Raw genomic sequence first — 24,761 nt, 5'->3', positions numbered from 1 at the left:
GACAGAAGTCCATCAGGTATATGATTTGCAAATATTTTCCCACTCTGTGGCTTTTCTTTTCATTTTATAAATGTAGCTTTTGAAGAGCAAAATTTTTAAATTTTTATTAAATCCAATTTATCAAATGTTTCCTCTGTGGATCACATGTCTGGAGTCATATCTATGAAACCTTTGCCTCAGCCCAGATCACAAAAAAAATCTTTTAATTGTTTTCTAACAATATTACAATTTTAGCCCTTAATTTAGATCCATAATCACAAAGTATGTCTATGCCATGTATAAGGTAAGCATCTAAGTTCATTTTTTACATAGGCATATGCAGTTGTTCCAATGCCATTTGCTAACAAGACTGTCCTTTCCTTACTGAATTACTTGGCACCTCCGTTAAAATTCAATTGATAATAAATATAAGGGCTTATTTGTCTTTTCTTTCTTAGTCCAGTGACCTGTGTGTCTACTGTTGTGCCATCCTGTCTTGATTACTGTAGTTTACAGTAAGTTTTTAAACAGGTACTATAGGTCCTACTTTGTTCTTTCTTTTTCTCCAAAAATAGCCAAAAATTTTTGGCTATTCTAGGTCCTTTACATTTCTATACAGATTTTAAGATCAACTTGCTAATTTCTTTGAATTTACATAGGGATTGTACTGACTCTTTGGATGAATTTAGAGAATATTGCCATCTTAACAATGCTGATCCTTCCAATCCATAAACATTTATTTAGATCTTTGATTTGTCTAGTATTTGGCAGCTTTCAACATACACGTCTTATACTTCTTTAGTTAAATTTATTCCTTATATTCTAAGTATTTTATTCTTTTTTGATGCAATTTTGAATGGAATTGTCTCAATTTCATTTTTGTATTTTTCCTTTCTAGAAAAATAAATTGGTTTTATATATAAATGCAACAAATATTTGTCTACTGCTATTGTGGCCTAGGACCTTGCTGGAGTCTTCACCATTGCTCTTGCAGCATCAGATTTTTTCCTTGGTAGTGTGTGATGGCTAAGAATGCAACTAGTGTTAGAACAGTTTGGTGCCATTGCTTGATACATGCTAAGGCACCAACAGTTTTACCCACTGTCACTTTTGCACCAACAGTGCAAAGCCAACCAGTGGGAAAGGCAGTCGTCTCAGTGTTTTCCTGATCTTGCAAATGCTCTGGAAGGTTCACCTGAACCTTGAAAGGGAATCTCCAGGGCTCCAAGGACAGCACTTAGAGAACCACTGATCTAGATGATCTCTAAGCACCTGTCCGATTCTAAAATGCTATTGTTTTGCAGATCTAAGATAAATATCATTTACCAAACTTGTAATAACATTTTCTTAAGCGGCTGATTTTCATGAGTCAATATCCCTAGACAATTGCTACACGTAGAAAAATGTGCCAAGTCTTTTAAGAGAGATTAAAAGGAAATAGAACTTTGGCCCTAAATCTCAAGGAAATAGCACAAGCCTCTCTCAGTACTCAAGTGTCTATGAAAGGAAACCCAGCGTCACTGTAGGCTAATTACATTAGACCCCAAATTTGTATGTTTTCTGTTCCAGGTAGCACTAAAAATAAACAAAATGCTTATAGTGGAAATATAGAATGTGTCACATATCAAGACAGAAGTAAAACTAGGTTAAACTCTATTATTCTTGACTCATACAGTTTAATATTGTCTCATTTCTAAATGTCTGGAAAAAAGACAAAGTAGGATCAAACTAATTTTCAAGGTTTTTTTTAAATCCTTAGTTTTACACTATGATTTATAACAAGCCCTTGACTAGAAGCTTAAAATAGCCATTTACCTACTATTTTTTCCTACATTTTACAGCATGGTGCCTATTATATTCACTTGGCAAATTTTCCATGTATTTTAACTTCTCCCTGGAGAGGAATAAAATACTATTTATATAGTCAAGGTAAATAAATAGTCTCAGGGCTTCATCTATGGGATTCCATAATATCTGACATCCTTCATCCTTTGGGGTAGAAAAAGGACCAAAAAAAAGCAAAAAGAACTAAAGGAAAAGGCAAAAAGGACTAAAATATTCATGGTTGGGAAGAATAAAAGAGAAATTGGGAAAACAAAATTAACCATATAAAATTAAGGAAGAGGCTTTCCTAGTGGTCCAGAAGTTAAGAATCCATGTTTCCACTGCAAGGAACACAGGCTTGACCCCTGGTCGGGGGACTAGATCGCACATGCTGCATGGTGCAGCCATAAATAAATAAATATGTATATATAAATAAATAAAGTGAAGGGAGGGATTGAGGTTAGACTTCAGTTCAGTTCAGTTCAGTCGCTCAGTCGTGTCTGACTCTTTGTGACCCCATGAACCGCAGGTTAGACTAGGTTAGGGATAAATGGAACTGATAATAATTTCAAAGAAACCAGTTACAGGTTGGAGTTGTGATATTTTTTTTTTAAATCATGCAATTTAAGAGCTGGCAGAGAATTTAGAGATAAGAAATATTGGGCCAGAACAAGATCATATGGCAGAGGAGGAAGCCAAAGCCCAAAGACTTTCGACAGTGCTAGAGCTGGAAGCCAGAATTTCTCCTTCCCTGAAGTATGGTCCGTCTTTCCCTCTTCTAATACTTTAGTGGGTGACGATGCATGTCATTCTTAAGGGAAGCATCATTACATGACTGGTAACTAAGACATCTTGAGCATGTCTTCCTAATTCACTTCATGCCTCAGCTATTGCAAATTATGAAGTCTTACTTCCCAATGAATTTCTGTTACTAAGTATTCAAAATCACCTCAACCTTGTTTATTGCAATACATCAGCTTTAGCATCAACCATATTCTTTGTTCTCCAGAAGACACATATGGTATCATTTTCTTCACACCACATACCATATCTTAGTTGGGTCATCGTTTCCATCGACACAGGATAATTGTGAACACGTGACATACTTTACAATGAAGAACTAACCCCAGTTAAGATTTTACACATTACATCATTCAATATGCTGCATGCTCTAAAATATGCCATTGGTTTTTACTTTTTCCTACTTATTACCACCTTCCTGATAAGTTTTTTGGGACAACTACCTAAATCTACATGTAGAAATCTCTGCCGGTTATTTCATTTTGTTTGGTTCTGCTTCATTTTCACCTTCATGTTTCTTTTAAGTAAATACTAGCATGTGCTACCACAGAGAGTGCTTAAGATAAACAATAACATTTTTTCAATAAGTTTTGAGTCTTACTGTGTATCCAAGTCAGAGCATTTATTTTCTATAATTAATTATCTTTTCTCCATTCAGGAAAAGTTGGCTTCACTCTTTCCAATGTAAAGCTTCTCTCCATTATGAATTAAATTGTAAAGTACTGACAGTAAACTGTACAATCTTGATATTGAGTACTTCTCACTTTTCTTTTTTAGAGAAGTTTAATTCTTCTCCACCCAATGACCCTTTGGTTTTAGGTATACTGAAAAAGTGGAAGTCTGAAGTCTATTGATTCTAGATTTGCATCCTTATAGCAGAGTTATCAAAGAGAGAGATTTCTTTTCATCCCCAGCCTCTGAAAATGAAACTCTTGGATGACTGAGATTCTTGGATGTACTAAGCCCATATCTTGGGTGAACCATCTTTCCTCTAATGAAATACCCTTCCTGGGTTTGGAATTTGGTTTTAAAGGTATTTTTCCCTCTTTTTCATTCTCTCCTTCACCTGGTTATTAACATCTATGTATTTCAGATTCTAAAAAGTGAAGACCTCAGCCAGAACCAAAACACTGGATATTGAGTAGTTAAATAGATGGGTAGCAGGTAGTAGCAACAACTTCAAGTTTCTAATCTAAGTGCAGAGTAGCTGGAGCAGTTCCTCAAAATCCGTGTCTCACAGAAACTCCCATTTACGATCCTCGATGAGTCAGGCTCTGCCTGGGTTCATTTCACACCCACATCAGCCGTTTATGGCGTAGGTTCTCTTTCATCTCTGGTTTTCACTGAGAAACACTTCTATCACGTGAGTCACGTAGGTCAAGGCCTTCATCTGCTGAGCCCCTCCAGGATGCTGCTTGCCGCTTCCCTAGGGACCATCGCATCTGTTCATCTTCTGGGTAAACCACAGCTCCTGGTCGGTGGGGCCCTTTGTGCCTGTGGGGTCTGCCACCACCCAGCACCCGGTGACCTGGATGCCCCTCCTCCACAATCTCACTGGGAAAAGCAGACACAAAGCAGAGACTGATAATGGTAGGCTGTGCAAAGAGCTCCCATTGCCAGATACTTGCTTCTGCTAAGCACTTTCTCTGGATGGTCTCTTCTGTCACCCACAGTAAACTGGCAAGGTAGCTGCCAGCACCGTTTCCGTTTTCTAGAGGAGGAAACTGTGAAGCAGTGAGGTTAACCAGCGCACCAAGGTCACGTGATCTGGAATATAGAAGAGCTGGAATTTGGTCCAACCCAGGAGGTTAAGCTTCAGGGCCCACACTCTATAACGCTAAGCTGCTTGCTCTCATTCAAAGGAGTGCTTCTCCATTCTCCCTTACCCCCCACCCCCAGCCTTCATCACAGAGAGCACCCAGCACCAGAGTCAGGAACATTTATAGAGTTTCTGCTCTGCATCTGTCATGCTCCCCAAATTCTAGGGCTGGCCAGGAGGTATGAGAACCCTGTCAAAGGAAAAATCGTAGGAGTAGGGCAGAAGCCATTGGTTTTGCCTTATTGATTTGATTTTATTTCATTTGACTTCTGTGAAAATTCTGCCTCAATCCTGAAGCAATTAAAGCCTCAGGGAAGAGCAAAATTCATTCTCAGTCACGCAAAGTGATTTATTTTATTACAACCAATCTGAGACTTGCAACAGCCTGAAAACATGTTCTGATGAAAGGCCTGGGCATCACAGGCTTTATTACCATGCCAGTCTGTAGTGTCAGAAAATGTAGAACATCTTTACTGCTGGTTCGATGATGTACAGGCTTCTAGAATACCTCCCAGTCCCACTCCCAGAAAGAAAAAAACCTCAGAACCCCACTTTTTTAAGACTATACCTGGTTCACCATGTCCAACTTCAAGTGACCTGCGTAATCCATGTTGAGGGGAAGAAAACATTTTATTTACTTTGAGGTTTCCAGCTATTACAAACTGTACTCATAAATCCCTCATTCCTCTCTAGGATGGGTGGAGTGGGATAAAGGGAAGGAGGAGAAGCTGTCAGCCTCCCTGGATGGGCTGGAAGGAAAATTAGCATAAAGAAGAAGGCACCCCTGGTTTTACTTATCCCATTAATAAGATGTCATGACAATAACAAAGATAATATCCAAATAGTGGCATTAACATCTGGAACAGGTTTTAAAAGGGGGGATAAATTCATTTTTATTATCCTTTTCTTCATGGTCATGAATAATTGGTATGTTTCAGTTTATAATTACAAACTATAGCAGTTCAGAATAACTAACATCTGTGCAGTGTACATTCAGTATGTGAAGTTCCGGCCCTCCGGATGATTCTGATGGCAGCCAAAACTTGAGAACAAGTACACTAAAGCCGTGAGTCTCAACCTTGGCTCTGCATTGGAACCACCTAGAAGCTTTAAAAACTCCTGGACATGGAGGAGAGAAAGCGGCAAGTAAGATGGAAGAGGGGGAGGTCACTGAGGTTTGGGGCGAGGTTTGGGGGGACCCACCAAGGACTCAGAGTCGTGAGTCAGACAGTGCCACTTGGCCACTTGGGGTAAAGCCATTGCCAGCAATAACAGTTTATCATGTTCATTAATTCATTATTTTGGGATGTCAAAACACAAATGAGAACTCCTGACCACCCACACTCAAGTGCATGTCTTCATCACGTAAAAGCAAGTTCCATTTGAAAAAAAAAGGAAAACTGCTGGCCTTGTGTCCCAACTCAAGAGACTATGGGGCTTCCCCAGTGGCTCAGCAGTAAAGAATTCACCTGCAATGCAGGAGATGCGAGTTCAATCCCTGAGTGGGGAAGATCCCCCTGGAGAAGAGCTCAGCAACCTGCTCCAGGATTCTTGCCTGGAGAATCCCATGGACAGAGGGGCCTGATGGGTTACGGCCCATGGGGTCGCAAAGAGTCGTACACAACTGAAGTGACTGAATGCGCCAGAGATTCTGATTTCATTGGCCTAGGACAGGATTTTCAACCTAAGCACTATAGACATTTTGGGCTAGATAATTGTTCATTGGAGTGCCTGGCCTATGCATTGGGTGTTTAGCGGTATCCTTGGCCTCTGCCCCCCAGATGTTAATAGCCTCCCAACAAGCTGTAAAAACCAAAAATGTCACAAGATGTTGCCAAATGTGCCCTGAAGGACAAGATCACCCCAGGATAAAGAGCAGTTGTCTAAGGGCATAGCCTGGACACTAGGATTTTTAAAAGCTCCTTCAGTCATTCTGATGTACAGCCAAGACTAAGAACCATTCATCAGGAGGGTTCATATTAATAAGTAGCTTTGTATGTGCAGTGATGAATAATGGAACAATAAAATTGTGTGTAAAGTAAAAGTAAAATCAACTTGTGTGGAAGACTCAGGCAGTCTGCCCATAAGTAAAGGACAAGAGCTTTAGGGCATAAATTTCATAGCAAGCATTTGGCGCCTTACATTTTTGCTTACTTTCTGGTTGTCAGGTATGTTCCAGAAAACTGACATAAACAGGTATGCTGCATTTATCTAAAAGGTCACAATCGCATAGAAATTGCTTTGTACTAAATATAGTAGTGGCTGGACAGCCTGCTTTGGGACCTACTCATTCTAAAAACGGGGTGCTTATCAGTGGATCACGTGGTACAAGTAGTTAGGTAAATCTGTGTCAACAGGTTAAAAAAATGCAGCCTGTCAATTGCTTTTTTGGTGTATTTCTAATGCAGGCATTGTATTTCAAGTGGGTATACCTTATGGAAGATATTAAGTATTCATAGAGCACTTATAAAGGGAAAAAATTACTTCTCTGGAAATAGAAAAAAAATATACTGCATTTATTTTTTAAACTTTTTATTTTATATTGGAATATAGCCAGTTAGCAATGTCATGATAGTTTTACCTGGACAGCAAAGGGACTCAGCCCTTGGATCCTTTACATGAATATACATGTATCCATTCTCCTCCAGACTCCCCTCCCATCCAGGCTGCCACATAATATTGAGCAGATTTCCCTGTGCTATGTAGTAGGTTCTTGCTGGTTATCCATTTTAAATATAGCAGTGTGTACATGTCGATCCCAAACTCCCTAACTATCCCTTCCCCCATCCTCCTCTGTGATCATTTTCCAAGTCTGTGAGTCACTTTCTGTTTTGTAAATAAATTTGTTTGTATCATTTCTTTTTAGATTTGACACATAAGGATTTCATATGATAGTTCTTCTCCATCTCCCTTTTTTCACTCAGTATGACAATCTCTAGTTCCATCCATGTTGTGCAGCCTGTCAATTTCATAATGTTGATTTTGACACCACCCAAGTCAGCCACACAAATACAGAACTTCCACACTCATTGGGCTGTTTAGTAGTGCTTTAATTTTCAGGTGGAGATCAGGACTTTAACTACTTTTTGACTGAAGAAAATTCCCCTGTACTAGAACCACAGCAGGGGTCCTAAAACAAAATCCACACTCAGCAGCTTGCCCTCTGCTGCCTCAGTTGCCCTGGACTGTTCCTCTGCAGTCCACTTGAGCCCTCGATCGGGCCACAGGACAGGCGTCATCTCAGGTGCTTCTCTGAGCCTCTCATCCAGTTGGACAGTCTTGGCACAAAGGGAGGGGTTGCCACACGGAGTCTGGCAGCTCCTCTCCACTGTGGACTTTTCAGCAGAGCTCTCGTCTCCCACCTCCTCCAACAACCAGTTGAAACGGTGCATTGTTTGTTTCCACATAAAGATGGAAATACTACTTCCGGATACAGTTAAACAACTTTTAAATAGTAAACTATAAGATGATTGTAGTTTCTGAGGAAAATTGGTACTATCAGATTTCAAAATGTAAAAGTATTTTCCTGAATTAGTGAATTGAAATTCATTCATTGGTTCAGCACCTACAGGGTACTAGTTACTGTGTGATGCTCTTGGAAGTTATAAATATGAGGGTTACATAAAAGTACAGACTCTTTTATGGCAAAAATAAGCTGTGACTGCTCCAAGGTGCCAGATTAACCCTTGAACCAATCAGACTTGTTAGTTTGTCAGACTGGTTTGATTTCTCTTTCATTAAATTGTTAATAACTTGTTAATGGTAATGAAATCAACTAGTTCTTTTACCATGGTCTGTTTATGCTAAACAGTTCTTTATCTTTTCCTCAGTTCAGTTCAGTTCAGCCGCTCAGTCATGTCTGACTCTTTGCAACCCCATGAACCGCAGCACGCCAGGCCTCCCTGTCCATCACCAACTCCCGGAGTCCATCCAAACCCACGTCCATTGAGTTGGTGATGCCATCCAACCATGTCATCCTCTGTTGTCCCCTTCTCCTCCTGCCCTCAGTCTTTCCCAGCATCAGGGTCTTTTCCAATGAGTCTAAATTGTTTTCCTCAACGTGCTTTTAAAAATCAAAACCTTTTAATTAGGCAATAGAACCAGTTCTCAGAAATCTGCTCTAGGAAAAAAAAGATCATAAAAGACTGCTGAGAGGTATTATTTCCATATGTTCTCACTTTTTTAAAAAATGGCATATGCTTTTATGTACAGAGGGAGTTTTCTGGAATAAAACACACTTTATAATTAACTGTGACTGCCTTTGGGCAGGGAATTTAGAGTTCTTGAATAGAAGGGTGACTTCCTTTTCATTATGTAAGTTTTTATACAGCTTAACTTTTGCAATTTTAAATACTGTATTTTCCATTTTATATGCTAGTAAATAACAGAAAGTGTGCATTTCCAGTAGCCTTTCTTAAGCTCCAAAATGACTCCTCTAAATAAGAGAAAAATAGGTGGGCTACACTCTATGTCTCTTCGCCTTCCTTTTGTATATGTTTTCTTGCTAAGGCAGAGTTGTCTGAAAGGAGTCTTTGAGTATAAACTTCAACATTGGCTCCATGAAAGAGGTTAACAGGCAGATCCTACTTGAGATTGAGTAGGTAAGCTCATGGCAACCCACTCTAGTATTCTTGCCTGGAGAATCCCATGGACAGAGGAGCCTGGTGGACTACAGTCCATAGGGTCACAGAAGAGCCGGACACAACTTAGCGACTAAACAATAACAGTTCCATGGTGTTGGAGAAGACTCTTGAGAGTCCCTTGGACTGCAAGGAGATCCAACCAGTCCATCCTAAAGGAGATCAGTCCTGGGTGTTCACTGGAAGGACTGATGCTGAAGCTGAAACTCCAATACTTTGGCCACCTCATGGGAAGAGTTCATTCATTGGAAAAGACCCTGATGCTGGGAGGGATTGGGGGCAGGAGGAGAAGGGACGACAGAGGATGAGATGGCTGGATGGCATCACCGACTCAATGGACATGGGTTTGAGTAAACTCCAGGAGTTGGTGATGGACAGGGAGGCCAGGTGTGCTGCAGTTCATGGGGTCTCAAAGAGTCGGACACCACTGAGCGACTGAAATGAACTGTACCGAACTGATACCTCTCTTGAGCTCTTCCTTTACTGCTAACCCTAATTAAGAGTTTAAGTAAGCATTGTTGTTTCATGTTATTGTTGTGCTCAGTCATGTCTGACTCTTCACAACCCTATGGACTGTAGCCCTCCAGGCTCTTCAGCCCATAGAATTTTCCAGGCACGAGTCTGGAGTGGGTAGCCATTCCCTTCTCCTGGGGAATCTTCCCAACCCAGGGATCAAACCCAGCTCTCCTATGTCACCTGCATTGGCAGGCAGATTCTTTTCCATCAGCCCCACCTGGGAAGCCCAAAATCTTTTTCAGTTGAGATTGGAAGAGCCTGGAACCATGCGCTATAGGGTTTTCCAGATCATTTTCCTTAGCGCTTGTTACTTAAGACTTTCACAGGATTTCAGAGTCTCCCTTGTTAAAGCCAGAAACATCCTTTTCTCTTCTTGTTGGATGTATGAATTGGAAAATTTCTTCTCGTGGATTTCAGGATCTTCTGTCTCCAGGAATAAACCAACCATCCAACCATAACAGTTCAACTGTTTCAAACCTTATCCTATAACAGTTCCTACATGTTTAAATTACATCTCTCTAGTCTTTAGTGGAGAATTACTGTTGTGGAACAAAATACTAAACTCTCATCCTATAAAAAGTCATTTTCAGGTCTTCTTTTTAGGGGGTGATTCATCCCAGAAATAATGTTTTGTGTCTTTACTTGCATCAGGCATTAATAACTAGCAATCAGCAATGGTATAATTATTTTTTAGCTTCATGAGAACTGAAAGTGTTTAGGGAACTGTTTCTGTAAAGAGTTCACTGGTTGTCCTTGGACAAGAGTTTATATGGAAATTCTAAGAAGACACCAAGCAAGACCAGCAAGAATGAGAGGGAAAAGATATCTGAGACAGGACTGGATTGAAGGAAAAGGCCTTTCAGAAAACAATACAAAAAAAGGGAGGGAAGAAATATGTTTAAAAGTCATACAGGATCTTAGCCATAAAAAATATAATTATAGAGAGCCCTATGTTATTAAATTTTCAAAATGCATATGTTCTGATTTTGTATTTCTGGGGTAAGAGTTTCCCAACCTCTTTCCATGGACTCATATTAATGACCACACCAGCCATGAAATTAATCCTCAGTATGTTAGACATGGTAGAATAACATTGGAAGGTCAACTTAGAGTTAGTATGGCAATGGGTACTTTGAAAAAAATGGAAATTTTGTCAAGTTAGCATGGTATTATTTCCTATTGAGTAGAGTAAGTTTAAGTTCTGAGTCACTAAGCAAACATTAGAAAGGAAATCAATGCCATTTTTGCTCTTGAAAAGGCATCATATATTCAGTTGGGACTTCCTCCCTCCATTTACATAGCTGCACTGTTATTTAAGCCCATGCCTCTAGCCCATTCATCTAAGTAGATGAATACCAGCAACTCACAGAGGACTTGTGTTCTTGCTATTTATCGCAGCCACTAGAGGGTCATCACCCTATTCTTTAGAATTTCAAAAATTTCAAATTGTCAACCTGGAAGAATAGACATTCCTGCAAACACTACAAACAGGTCCCAATAACCACATTTTCCTGTGTGATAAAGAGAGAAATCTGAGCCTAAACAAAGATAGGTCACTGCTGTCATACCTGCTGAGGCAAGGCAGCCTGTTAAGCACAGAGGAAACGGTGAGTTTCAAGTGATTTTAGGTGTTAGCCAGCTGGCAAAGCCTGTATATCCTAAACCACTCCATTTTCCCAGTATTCTCCATAACATCTTATTCAGAGCTTTGGCTGCTTGTCAGGAGTGAATATAATCTCCCAATGCCACTGGTTGAAAATGACTCATTTAACTCATGACTTTGTAAGAACTGCTCAAAGATGACTTCCTGCTTCTTGGTTAAACTGTCATCCAAACCCCCAACTTTTGCTCCTCTGAAAAGTAGGCCGCGTGACCACTTCCTGTAAGATCAAAGATTTATCTCTTGTTATTATATTTATCATTCTCCACATCTTTCAGGGTTAAAAAAACTTGCTGAAGCATTAAAATATGAAAAGATAATGACGATAATAATCTGTTATCAGTCCAACTGAAAAGCATCATAAATGATAAAATTTACAAGTTTAGAAGTGTGATTAGAAATGTGTGTCCAAATGTCCCATGCTGGCTCTGCCATTTATCTTACACGCTCTTTCCTTTTTTCAGCTGCTGGCTGGGCGCTGGCCTTTTGAACAAAATGACTTTGGCGTTTTCCTCTGCAAGCTGTTCCCCTTTTTGCAGAAGTCCTCAGTGGGGATCACCGTCCTTAATCTCTGCGCTCTAAGCGTTGACAGGTAATGTGGCTCTTGCTCCTCACTCTTTTGTTGGGATTGCTGCTGCTGCTGCTAAGTTGCTTCAGTCATGTCTGACTCTGTGCGACCCCATAGACGGCAGCCCACCAGGCTCCACCGTCCCCGGGATTCTCCAGGCAAGAACACTGGAGTGGGCTGCCATTTCCTTAGTGAAGTATTTTTCTCAGAAAGAAGAGAACTCAAGGAGTTTTGAGAGCAGATGCCCAGGACAGTGGTTCATTGGTTCCCAGGGAATTAAACTATTGTTAGTCTTGCTATACTGTTCAGAATTACTTTCCACAGTTGCTGATTACTAGCCATCTTTGGTTTAGGCCACCTGCACCTAGAGCATGTCGCCAGCTTTATCCATTTGACATCCTTATGGCAAAGAGAAGCCCAAGGAATATGTTAGATGGAATGAACTTTGGAAAAGGAAATTCTAGGACATCCAAACTCTGTATTTTCAGTGGTAGATTTCTCATTGGAAAAAAAAAGATATGACTCAATTATATTTCTAAAGCTTGATTCCTTGAACAGAGTAATGAGTACTCAGAATTATATTCTAATCTATGCTTGAAAGGCTTCCTAAAAAGAGGACAATAGAAGTGCCCTTTCATCCAGCTCTGAAAAACCCATCAAGTGTCTCAAAGTCTTTCCAGAATTCTTCTCAAACATGGATGTCAAGACTTCTTTAAAGAGGTCCTTCTAAATTCCATGAATTTCTAGAAGGTATTTTATATATCTTCTAACTTTTATAGCGGAAATTATAAAAAATGAAATTAGGAACTCTGTGGTGCTCTTTTATATTGAATACAGTCCTTTGAGGGCTTCCCAGGTAGCTCTAGTGGTAAAGAACCCACCTGCCAATGCAGGAGACATAAGAAATATAGGTTCAATCCCTGGAGCAGGGAGACTCCCTGGAGGAGGACATGGCAACCCACTCCAATATTCTTGCCTGGAGAGTCCCATGGACAGAGTAGCCTGGCGAGCTATGGTCCACAGAGTCACAAAGAGTTGGACACGACTAAAGCAGCTTAGCATGCATATATAATCCTTAGCAAATGCTGTTTAATGGCCTATTTAAGTGGTTTACCTACAATTTAGAAGAGGTCTTCATTTTTCCTTTCACATTCTAACAATCACTTTATCAGAGCACCCAAGTCCCATCAATATAGAAATAAAAGGCCCACTTTCTTAAAGAACAGTGTAAGTGTTTACAGATATTCTGTTATTTATCATTTACAATTAGTTTTCAGGACCAAAACTTTTATTGTTAAACCATAAAGATACTCATTCCATTGGTAATAGAAAATTAAAATGATATCCTTGTTATAAATGTATGGTTATAATAATTGTGAAACACTAAAAAAAATTTAGTGGTATTATTAAAAATAAATTTATTGCTGAAATCAAAACAAAGAAAATTTCATTAGCATTTAAGTTGCAGTAAGGTATTGACAAAAATTATAAACACGGCAATGGTAAACACAAAGATCATAAATAAAAGCATGAATAATTAGGATTCACAGTGATTGTCAGGAAAACCTGAGGTCTATATAGGTTTCTTCTGCATCACATCAAATGTTAAAAACTGCTACATACAAATATTTACATACCATAAGTAGCCACTGTATCACTTCCACTTAACAAATAATTGTTACTTGTGACCATGTCTGAAAATATGAGCAAGCAAATAATCTGGATTTTATTCACTAATGAGTTCTCACTCTGCCATTCCCACTCCTAGCACCCCAATAACATCATTTTTAGATAATACAATACTTATGTAAAATAATCATGACAATTTTTTTTAAATTGTGTTTCCTATATGCAAATTCTTCCTAAATATTATTCTTAAGTGTTATAAAGCTACAATTGTGAAACAATGTGGTATATACCCGTAAATACATTGACAAATCAGTGCGAGAAACAGAAACAGGTTTCAAAGTGTACAAGGATATAATAGAGGCTGAAATCGCTAAAATAAGTATACAATAATATAATAGAGGCTGAAATCACTGTGATTGTAATGGGAAAAGGAAAGATTCATCAACAAATAGTGCTATGTACCATCTGGGGAAAAAACATGCTAACAGCTTATCTTGTGCTACATATCAACAATATTAGTTACAATTATTCAGTTCAGTTCAGTTCAGTTGCTCAGTCATGTCTGACTCTTTGTGACCCCAAGGACTGCAGCACGCCAGGCCTCCCTGTCAGTCACCAACTCCAGGAGTTTACTCAAACTCATGTCCATTGAGTCGGTGATACCATCCAACCATCTCATCCTCTGTCGTCCCTTCTCCTCCTGCTTTCAATCTTTCCCAACATCAGGGTCTTTTCAAATGAGTCAGCTCTTCGCATCAGATAGCCAAAGTATTGAAGCTTCAGCTTCAACATCAGTCCTACCAATGAACACCCAGGACTGATCTCCTGTAGGATGGACTGGTTGGATCTCCTTGCAGTCCAAGGGACTCTCAAGAGTCTTCTCCAACACCACAGTTCAAAAGCATCAATTCTTCGTCACTCAGCTTTCTTCATAGTCCAACTCTCTATATTCATACATGACTACTGGAAAAACCATAGCCTTGACTAGAAAGACCTTTGTTGGCAAAGTAATGTCTCTGCTTTTTAATAGGCTGTCTAGGTTGGTCATAACTTTTCTTCCAAGGAGTAAGTGTCTTTTAATTTCATGGCTGCAGTCACCATCTGCAGTGATTTTGAAGCCCAAAAAATAAAGTCTGCCACTGTTTCCACTGTTTCTCCATCTATTTGCCATGAAGTGATGGGACCAGATGTCATGATCTTTAGTTTTCTGAATGTTGAGCTTTAAGCCAACTTTTGCACTCTCCTCTTTCACTTTCTTCAAGAGGCTCTTTAATTCTTCACTTTCTGCCATAAGGGTGGTGTCATATGCATATCTGAGGTTATTGATATTTCTCCCAGCAATCTTGATCCCAGTTTGTGCTTCATCCAGCCCAGCATTTCTTATGATGTACTCTGTGTATAAGTTAAACAAGCAGGGTGACAATATACAGCCTTGACGTACTCCTTTTCCTATTTGGAAAAAGTCTGTTGTTACAATTATTACCATTTATTAAGTATTAGTATGTACCAGGCCCTGTTAAAAATACTTCCCAGAAATTATTTTATTTAATCCTTATAACACCTGTGATGGTGCTATAGTTATCCCCACTTCACAGATGAGGAAGCTGAAGTTGAGAGAGCTTAATCAAAGTCACTCAGCTACATAGTTTTGGAGGCAGTGATCAAATAAAAGTAGTGTGTGTTCTTAAACACTATGCTTAATCATGCAGAAACTCAAACCATCAAGCAGTAGAAGAAAATAAACCAGTATCTTTTTGGTCTCTAGAAAAGGAAGCGTTTTTAAACCTAAAAAGGATGGTAGAAAATCTGAGTAAAATTATAAATGCATTTTAGGACATAAAGTTTTAAAAGAAGATCAAACATTCATAAAATTAAAAACCAAATAAAGCAATAATCTGGGGAATATATTTACAGCAAAACTGCATGTTAATATTCTTGGTATTTAAAGAATCCATACAATTAGTAGTTAAAATCTTAACACTTTCATATTAAAAGGCATGAGTATAAAAATCACCAAAGAAAAAATTAAAATGACTAACATTAGTCATTAATGTGAATAATGTTCATGTAATCAGAGAAGTTCTTATTGAAAAGCATACTTCTCTGGTAATGATAGAAACTTGAACAGCTGCTCTGGAAAGTAAAGTCCAACAAATGCTTTTGATTCTTTTTCTAATTCATTTATTTATTGACTGTGCTAGGTCTTTGTTGCTGTGTGCAGGCTTCTCTTCTTGCTGAGCACAGGCTCTGGGGCACTCAGACTTCAGTAGTTGCAATTCCCAGGCTCTAGAGCACAGGCTCAGTAGTTGTGGCCCACAGGCTTAGTTGCTCCAAATGGATTTTCATCCATTGAGCCATTTGGGAAACCCTACTTTTGCCTTCTGACCCAATAATTACAATTTTTAGAATAAACCCTATGGAAATGATCCAAAATTTGAACAAAGAAATTAGGTACGTAAACGAGATAATTTACAGGAAATTTTGAAAGCAACATTTTAGGTAAAAGGATAGGGATGTTAAATGCAATTTAAATGTGTAGGTTTATGAATATAAAATTTCTCGAAAGTAATGTGATCAATATTATTAATAGTTATGTCAAGGGATAGAATAATGGGTTTTCATCATATTATTAGTAGTTGTTCTATTAATACAAGCAGAAAAAAGTTCTGAAAGTTTATTTAGTTTTATTATCTGTGACCAGTTTTCCTTATTTACTTCATGGTATTCTTTACATTTTATTTTTCTCATTTGCCCAGCTCATTCCTATGACTTTTATTTTATATTAACATTAATTTCCTATGACTCTAGCTCTAAAACACAAATATATATAGGCCTTGTGTGGAGAAATACATGTACACACTCAGCTCAGAGTTATTTCCACGCCTACACTTGCCTTTACAAAAGCACCATCAAATTTGGGAAAATAGCATTTTATTTTAAAAATTACTTTTTATTTAGAAAATTTCCCAAAATTTAGGTAAAAACTAGGATGATAACAAGTTTTAGGAAATAGACACTCAGTGTTCTAAGAAAACTACACCTGAGGAAACATCTAACCAAATCCAGAAAAGAAAGCCTATGACACAAGAATGAGAAGCAGGAGAAGGAAGACAAGGAAGATGCTTGGCTCCTATAAATAGTAAAACCTTTTTGAAGGCAGCTTAGTATAATCCTCTGAGAAGATAGGGATTGATGAAAAGAGAGAACAAGGAGAGAAAAAAATTTGCTTGGTTTGATAAGAAATATAGGCAACTTTTCATCTCTACAGTATATTTTCATGTGACAAAATTTACTATATGTGCTCTAAATAGTGTTATGTGCTATAGTTTAGTGGTCCCTTTTGCAGTTCATATGAATCTTAATATAGAAAATATAAAATTTTTTCTTGGGACTTTCTTGGCAGTTGGGTTCAATTCCTGGTCAGGGAACTAAGATCCCACATGCCATGAGTCACAGCCACAAAAAAAAAAGAAGAAAGAAAAGTATAAAAAATTAATTTTTTTCTTGATTGAAAAATATTTTAGGGTACTTATTCCTCAGTGATACACCATATCATGAATTATCCCTAGATTGAGAAGCATAAGTCATCATTTAGTTCAACAGAACAATTGGAGAGAAGAATATGAGGTACAGACATGAAGAATCAGGCCTGGCTGCTGCTTTAGAGTTTCAATGGTTGTGAAGATACAGACATGGGAACAAGGAAGAATGAAATGCACAAGGGAAATAGTCATGCAATGGGATTCCCCAAAGTCCTAAGTCATCAAAAACTTCCAATTCCTTCCTTATTTCATCTTGTTCTGCCCCCTCTCAGGGGGCAATATTGCTTCAGTATCCCCAGTATAAACCCTCCCTGTAAAAAAGAAAATTACCCTACCTGTAGATAGGAGGAAGAAGGGAACTGGGAGGAGATGATGGGAGGAGGAAATGGAAGGATTGGGTCATAGACTCCTATTTCTGGTGTAGGTTCACCTCAACCATACCCTGTCCTCCCCTAGCTCGTGCAGGGAGAAAAATTAACTCAGTGGTTCAATCACAAGTTATCAGTTATGTATCAAGTAAAATGTCCTTGGTTTGAAAAAAAGAAAGAAAAAAGAATGCCAAGCATCTCTTTCATTAAGACTTGCTCTCAGTTTTTTGTTTGTTCGTTTTTTATTTTATTTTGTTTGGCTTCATCAGATCTTATTTGCAACATGAGGGATCATTAGTTTCAGCATGGGAACACTTGACTGTGGCATTGGGATACAACTCCCTGACCTGGGGTCCAACCGGGACCCCTGCACTGGGGGCGTGGTGTCTCAGCCACTGGACCACCAGGGAAGTCCCTAGTCTCGGTTTTAGATCAAGAAGATGAACCATTTTAAAATTCCACTTTCTCAAAAATCTGCCTTAATCCAGATTTTTCCCTGGTAATCAATTCACCATCCTGTGTTCCTCAGTCCTTTCTTTATAAATTGTTGCATTTCACTTGGTACTGACTCAACTTTGAGATCTGTATGGAAGGAATCTTTTTTGACATTTCTATTTCAAAAGCTTTCACACTGTAAAATGAATCATTCATACTTAATTCCTGAAGATTAGATACCATTTGCTTTGCATCTTGATTTGGTTGCATTATATTCTACTAAAAATAAGAAAATTTCTTCCTTAAAAAAAAAAAAGCAAACAATAAAAAGAGGGGAATTGGATTCTGTTACGAAACAATTTGCAATTTGAGAATCTCTGCTTTCCTTTTATGAGCTGAATCAAATTATGTCCCAGGAAGAGTCTGTGATTTATACGTGGCTTTTGAGGGAAAATAATGGGAGTGACTGGGCTCAGTAGTAAAGAATCCACCTGAAAAGGAGGAGATGCGGGTTTGATCCCTGGGTCAGATAGATGCCCTGGAGAAGGAAATGGCAACCCACTCCAGTGTACTTGCCAGGATAATCCCACGAACAGAGGAGTCTGGTGAGCTACAGTCCATGGAGTTGCAAGGAGTTGGACACAACTTATCAACTAAACAACAATTCATCCAAGTTCTATACGATTCATTACTTCATTGATAGCTTAGTGAATACTAATACTGCAGGATCAAAAAAAAAAAAAAGGCCTACCTTTCTCAGTCTAGGTATTTGGTTTTGGGGTTGTTTGTTTGCTTGTTTTTAATATTTATTTATTTATTTGGCTGTCCAGGTCTTAGTTGCTGCATGTGGGGTGGATGAGGGATCAAAACCGGGCCCCCTGCATTGGGAGTGCAGAGTCTCAGCTACTGGAACACCAGGGAAACCCCCTCCCTAGAGGTTTTTTTAATCTAAATAAGGTAAACAAAACAGAGAAAGCTCATCACTTATTCCAGCCATTACCAATAATTTGAATAAGTATTCTTACTTGCTTTAAGTGGCAAGCATTCTATGTTACTTTGTTTCAGGGGAAAAGGAGGGGCAAGGATTGGAAAGAGGAATTCAATGCTATTCTTTGTAAGGTTAACAGTCGCGTTTAAAGTGGGAAATGATGGGGGTCAGACCAGTAAAGAGGTCTGGTTACAGCTCCAAAAGGTAGTTAAAAGCTGCCTGGGAAAGGAAGCTATAAAAAGATAAAACTCCTTTAACAACTACTCCAGATGATGTGTAATTAGATACCTGGGAAAGTTGCAAGGATCCATTAATAAGGCAACTTTGATTTGCGTCAGTTCCTCATCCCTCTTTTCAAGTAGTTATGCAGTGGTTTCTGTGATAGTCTCAAAGATTGACCATAACTCAAGAAGCGTGGAAGTGACTTTCTAAAACACTTCACTTTTACTTAGACTTGGTCTTGGCTTCTCTTATTTTCTCCTGTGTTTTGATTTTTCTTTCACCCTGCATGTAGTGGGTTTCCCTTGTGGCTCCTAGGAAGTCGTAAAGAATATGCCTACCAGTGCAGATGTAGGTTTGATTCTTGGGTCAAGAATATTTCCTGGAGAAGGAAATAGCAACCCACTCCGGTACTCTTGCCTGGAAAACCCCATGGACAGAGGAGCCTGGCGGGCGGCAGTTCATGGGGTTGCAAAGAGTTGAACACGACTTAGGGACTAAATGACTGAACAGCAAAAACTGTGTGTGGTGCAGCTCAGGATCTCACTTTGGAGTCTGCTCCCCTTGCAGAGTTTTTCACTCTTTTAATTCTGTTGTCAAGATCAGGTGACTGGGTAGTCTTGCTGCCTCATTTTTCTTTGGTAAGAAACTACCCCCAAGCTGAATGGTTTAGAACAACCATCATTTTCTTACAGTCTGACCGTGTTGTGGGGCAGAAATTGGGGCAGTTCTTCCACTCCTTGTTACTCTGACTGGGGTCTCCTGGTGGATTTCAGGTGGCTCCTGAGCTTGTTTCATGGTTCCAAGACTCACATGACTGGCCCTTTGATAGGAACAACTAGACACGTGAGCTCAGCGGGGCGCGTCTCCCTCTCCACGAGCCCAGGGCTGCTCAACACTGCTCCAGCCGGCTCGGAGCTCCAGGGTACAACCTGCTGCTCCGTGGAGGGGACAGGTGTGAAACTGAAAAAGCATGATTCCAGCTGTGCTCAACTGGTCCAAGCAGCCACAGGCCAGCCCAGATGACACACCCCACCAAAGAAGTGTCCAATATCTGCAGCTAGATTCCACATGTATTTGTTAATATACAATACTTGTATTTTTCTTTCTGACTTGCTTCACTCTGTACAACACAGAAGAGCCTATTTGCAAAGCAGAAATAAGAGACACAGAAGCAGAAAACAAATGTATGGACACCAAGGGGCGGGGGGGGATGGAGGGATGGGATGAGTTGGGAGATTGGGATTGACATTATACACTATTGATACTATGTATAAAATAGATAACTAGTGAGAACATGCTGTATAGCACATGGAACTCAACTCAGTGCTCTGTGATGATCCAAAAAAGAGTGGAGATATATATATGCATATAGCTAATTCACTTTGCTGTACAATAGAAACTAACAAAACATTGTAAAGGACTTATACTCCAATAAAAATTGAATGATATATATATATACATATCTGCAGCTGTCTTTTTGTTTTTTAATTTTATTAATTTATTTTTTCTTTTTGTTGTTAAAGTATAGTTGATTTATAACATTGTGTTAGTTTCTGGTGTATAGCAAGGTAATTCAGTTTTACATATATAAGCATTATTCTTTTTCAGATTTTTTCCATTATATGTCATTATATGATATTGAATATGGCTCCCTGTGCTATACAGTAGTTCCCTTGTTGTGTATCTATTTTATATATAGTAGTGTATAACTACCAATCCCAAACTCCTAAATTATCCCTCCCCCCCTTCCCCTTTGATAACCATAAATTTGTTTTCTGTCTGTTTGTCTGTTTCTGTCTTATAAATAAACTCATTTGTATCATTATCTTTAGATTCAATATGTAAATCACATCATACAATATTTGTTTTTCTCTGACTTCGCTGAGTATGATAATCTCTGGGTCCATCCATGTTGCTTCAAATGGCATTATTTCATTCTTCTGCAACTATCTTTTAATCCATCTCACCTGGCTTCTCTTTAACATTCTTTCTGCTGCTGTGTTGCCCCCAAACCTCTGCATGGCAATTAGTTTGCCAATCACATAGGAGACACAAATCATAAAAAAGTGTTACGAATGGTCATATTTGTTGCTAATTAATGATGTACATAAAGATGTAAGTGCTATTTTGCCTTATGAAAAGTGGCAAAATTGAAGAAAAATAAATTCTAATGAAGGGAAGCATTGGCAGGCACTTAGTAGAAACATTTTTAAACGTACTTAAGCTATTTTTTCATTCCTTTGATTCAGTAACCTCAGTTAAGATTATTAACCCAGGAAAATCACTCAAAAAACCTGTATATGCAAACATAGTTATAGACATGTTTTTTACAGCCTTGGAACACTGGAAATAATGTAATCATAGGAGGAAGATTTAGGTAAATTTTATCAATATCTTGTTATACTGTGTAGCCATGAAATTAATAAATGCCATTCCTATGTAGAAACATTAAAAAGTGAATACAAAATTGTAGCAAAATTGACAAGATTATAATATATATTCAAATCATACTTATGAGAACAGAAATGGGCAAAGGATAAGGATAAATAAAAATAGATTTTGCTGAAGTGATCCTTTGAATTTAAATTTTCTTTTACATTGTTCATCAAATAATATTTACTTTTATTTCCCAAATCATAAAGATTCAAAAACATGTATTAAATGACTCTAGCCTTGAAAACATGTATAATAACTATTTATAGACATACACAGTAGCACACATATTTTACATAAATATAACATATAATTTATTATTTTATTTTGCATGCCACATGACAGGGTTCAAGGTGGGGTCATGGGAAAAGACTGCCCTGGAACTTGGCAGACCAGAGCCCTAGGCCAGGCGCCCCATACTCACTGACGGCCAGGCAGAGGACTTGCTTACACACCCAGAACAAAAAGAAAGAAAGGTCAGAACAGGTTCCCAACCAGAACACAAAGGGAGGAAGATCAGCCCAGAGTTCCCTCTTGGTTTTAAATTATTTCATTTTAGGATTCTAACAGTATTAGCTGTTTATCTGTTGCCTAATTCAAGCCTGACTTGAAAAATAAGAACACATTGGGATTGTAGATTGGCTTTGCCCAGTAAAGCCAAATGCATGGTAAGGAAACAAACAAAGATGCTTAATTCAACAGATATTTATTTGGCATCTACTGATGTAGGTCTTGTGACCAACACACAAGATGTCTGCCCTAAGGAGATTATATTCTAAAGGAAGAGGTAGACAGAGAGAGTAAGCAAAATAAATAAGTAAAATATTGGGTTGCTGGCAAAAGTGTTTGTTTGGGTTTTTCCGTAACATCTTATAGAAAAACCTGAACAAACTTCGTGGCCAACCCAGAATTTGATTGGTCCCCTAGTAATAAGTGCTATGGAGAAGAATCATCAGGCTGACTGGGACAGGGTGGGTCTGGAGGGGAAGCTGGCAGTTCAAATAGGGTGTTGAGGGAAAGCCTCTGTTAGAAGACACCATTGTGTGAAGACCAGAGGGAAGTAAAGAGGCCGGTCTAAGGACACCTGCAGGCATTCCTGTTGCCATAGGAACCCACTGGGGGATTCGAGCAGAAGGGTGACATGATGGACTTGCATTTTAACAGGTTCCTCTGGTTCCTGTATTCAGGGCAGACCACAGGAGGGCAAAGGGGACACAAGGAGATCAGTTAGGAAGTTATTACAGTCATCTAAGTGAATGGTAACTGGCAAAATGGTGAGAAATGGTTACTTCTGAATATATTTTGCAGGACAAGTTTGCAAGGTTTACTAGAGAACTAAATGTTGGGGGTGAGATGAATTGGGAGTTTGAGATTGACATTTATACACTATTGATACTATGTGTAAAATAGATAACTAATGAGATTAAATAGATAACTTTTGGCAGAAAGTGAAGAAGAACTAAAGAGCCTCTTGATGGAAGTGAAAGAGGAGAGTGCAAAAGTTGGCTTAAAGCTCAACATTCAGAAAACTAAGGTCATGGCATCTGGTCCCATCACTTCATGGCAAATAGATGTGGAAACAGTGGATACAGTGGCAGACTTTATTTTGGGGGGCTCCAAAATCACTGCAGATGGTGATTGCAGCCATGAAATTAAAAGACACTTACTCCTTGGCAGGAAAGTTATGACCAACCTAGACAGCATATTAAAAAGCAGAGACATTACTTTGCCAACAAAGATCCTTCTAGTCAAGGCTATGGTTTTTCCAGTGGTCATGAATGGATGTGAGAGTTGGACTATAAAGAAAGCTGAGTGCCGAAGAACTGATGCTTTTGAGCTGTGGGGTTGGAGAATGGACTGAATGGGAACTGACCGTGTAGCACGGGGAGCTCTACTCAGTGCTCTGTGTGACTTAAATGGGGAGGAAATCCGAAAAAGAGGGGATGTATGTTTACCTACAGCTGATTTACCATGCTGTAAAGCAGAAACTAACACAGCATTGTAAAGCAGCTGTCAGCTCAGTCCAGTCGCTCAGGCATGTCCAACTCTTTGCGACCCCATGGACTGCAGCACGCCAGGCCTCCCTGTCCATCACCAACTCCCAGAGCTTGCTCAAACTCATGTCCATCAAGTCAGTGATGCCATCCAGCCATCTCATCCTCTGTCATCCCCTTCTCCTCTTGCCTTCATTCTTTCCCAGCATCAGGGTCTTTTCATGAGTCAGTTCTTTGCATCAGGTGGCCAAAGTATTGTAGTTTCAGCTTCAGCATCAGTCCTTCCAATGAATATTCAGGACTGATTTCCTTCAGAATTGACTTGTTTGATCTCCTTGCAGTCCAAGGGACTCTCAAGAGTCTTCTCCAACCCCACAGCTCAAAAACATCAATTCTTCCGCACTCAGCTTTCTTTATAGTTCAACTCTCATCCATACATATAGTCATCCATACATGACCACTGGAAAATCCATAGCTTTGACTAGATGGACCTTTGTTGGCAAAGTAGTGTCTCTGCTTTTTAATAGGCTGTCTAGGCTGGTCATAGCTTTTCTTCCAAGGAGCAGGCGTCTTTTAATTTTATGGCTGCAGTCACCATCTGCAGTGCTTTTGGAGCCCAAGAAGATAAAGTCTGTCACTGTTTCCAGCAAGCAACTATACTCCAATAAAAGTTAATTTTAAAACAAAACTGGATATGCAGTGAAAGATAAAAAGAGGAGTGAAGGTTAAGTTCAAGGTTTGGGGGTCTGAGATGGTAAAAACTGGAGAGAGGGCAAGGAAAGGGTCAAGGAAGAAAGCCAGGAGCCTGGTTTGGGTGAGTTCACTGCCTATTAGATATCCAAGTGGAGATCCCAAGCAGGTAGGTGGATATACAATTCTAGAGTTAGAGGTGCAGTTCTAAGCTAGAGTTACAAATCTGAGAATTAATTATCAGCATATAGATAGTTTAAATGATACTAAAGCCATGAGAATAGATGAGATTACTAGGAGAGTAAAGGTAGGTAGAAAAGAGGTCCAAGGGCTATGGAGAAATCCAGTACTAAGAGTTTGAGGCATGGGCATGGTGCAGCCACGGAGATGAAATGAAGTGACCAATCCCATCAGCAGGAGGAAAACCAGCAGAAGATCGTCAGAACCAAGTGAAGAAAGCATTTCAAAGAGGAGGAATTATTTCCAGAATATTATTTGTTTGCAGTTGGCTCCACACTTGCAGATTTTCAATGACAGTGTCATATATCACATGTATACACACCAACTAGATTGAAGACCATTTATAATCATACCTAATAAGAACATATTATGTGTTATGTGTTATGTTTTTCTCTCCAGATAGAAATCATTTT

General features: G+C 39.0%; 1 protein-coding gene across 1 annotated transcript in view; it reads left to right on the top strand.

Annotated features, from left to right (window-relative positions):
- Positions 1 to 24,761, top strand: part of EDNRA (endothelin receptor type A) — a 74,527-nt gene that overhangs the window by 28,201 nt on the left and 21,565 nt on the right. Inside the window, exon 3 of the mRNA XM_043484970.1 lies at positions 11,704 to 11,831. Within this exon, the coding sequence (XP_043340905.1) occupies positions 11,704 to 11,831 (128 nt within the window). The remainder of the gene's footprint in view (positions 1 to 11,703; positions 11,832 to 24,761) is intronic.

The sequence above is a fragment of the Cervus canadensis genome, chromosome 1 (genome assembly GCF_019320065.1).
Source record: "Cervus canadensis isolate Bull #8, Minnesota chromosome 1, ASM1932006v1, whole genome shotgun sequence".
In the NCBI taxonomy this organism is placed as follows: domain Eukaryota; kingdom Metazoa; phylum Chordata; class Mammalia; order Artiodactyla; family Cervidae; genus Cervus; species Cervus canadensis.
This window is presented reverse-complemented; position numbering and strand designations above follow the sequence as displayed.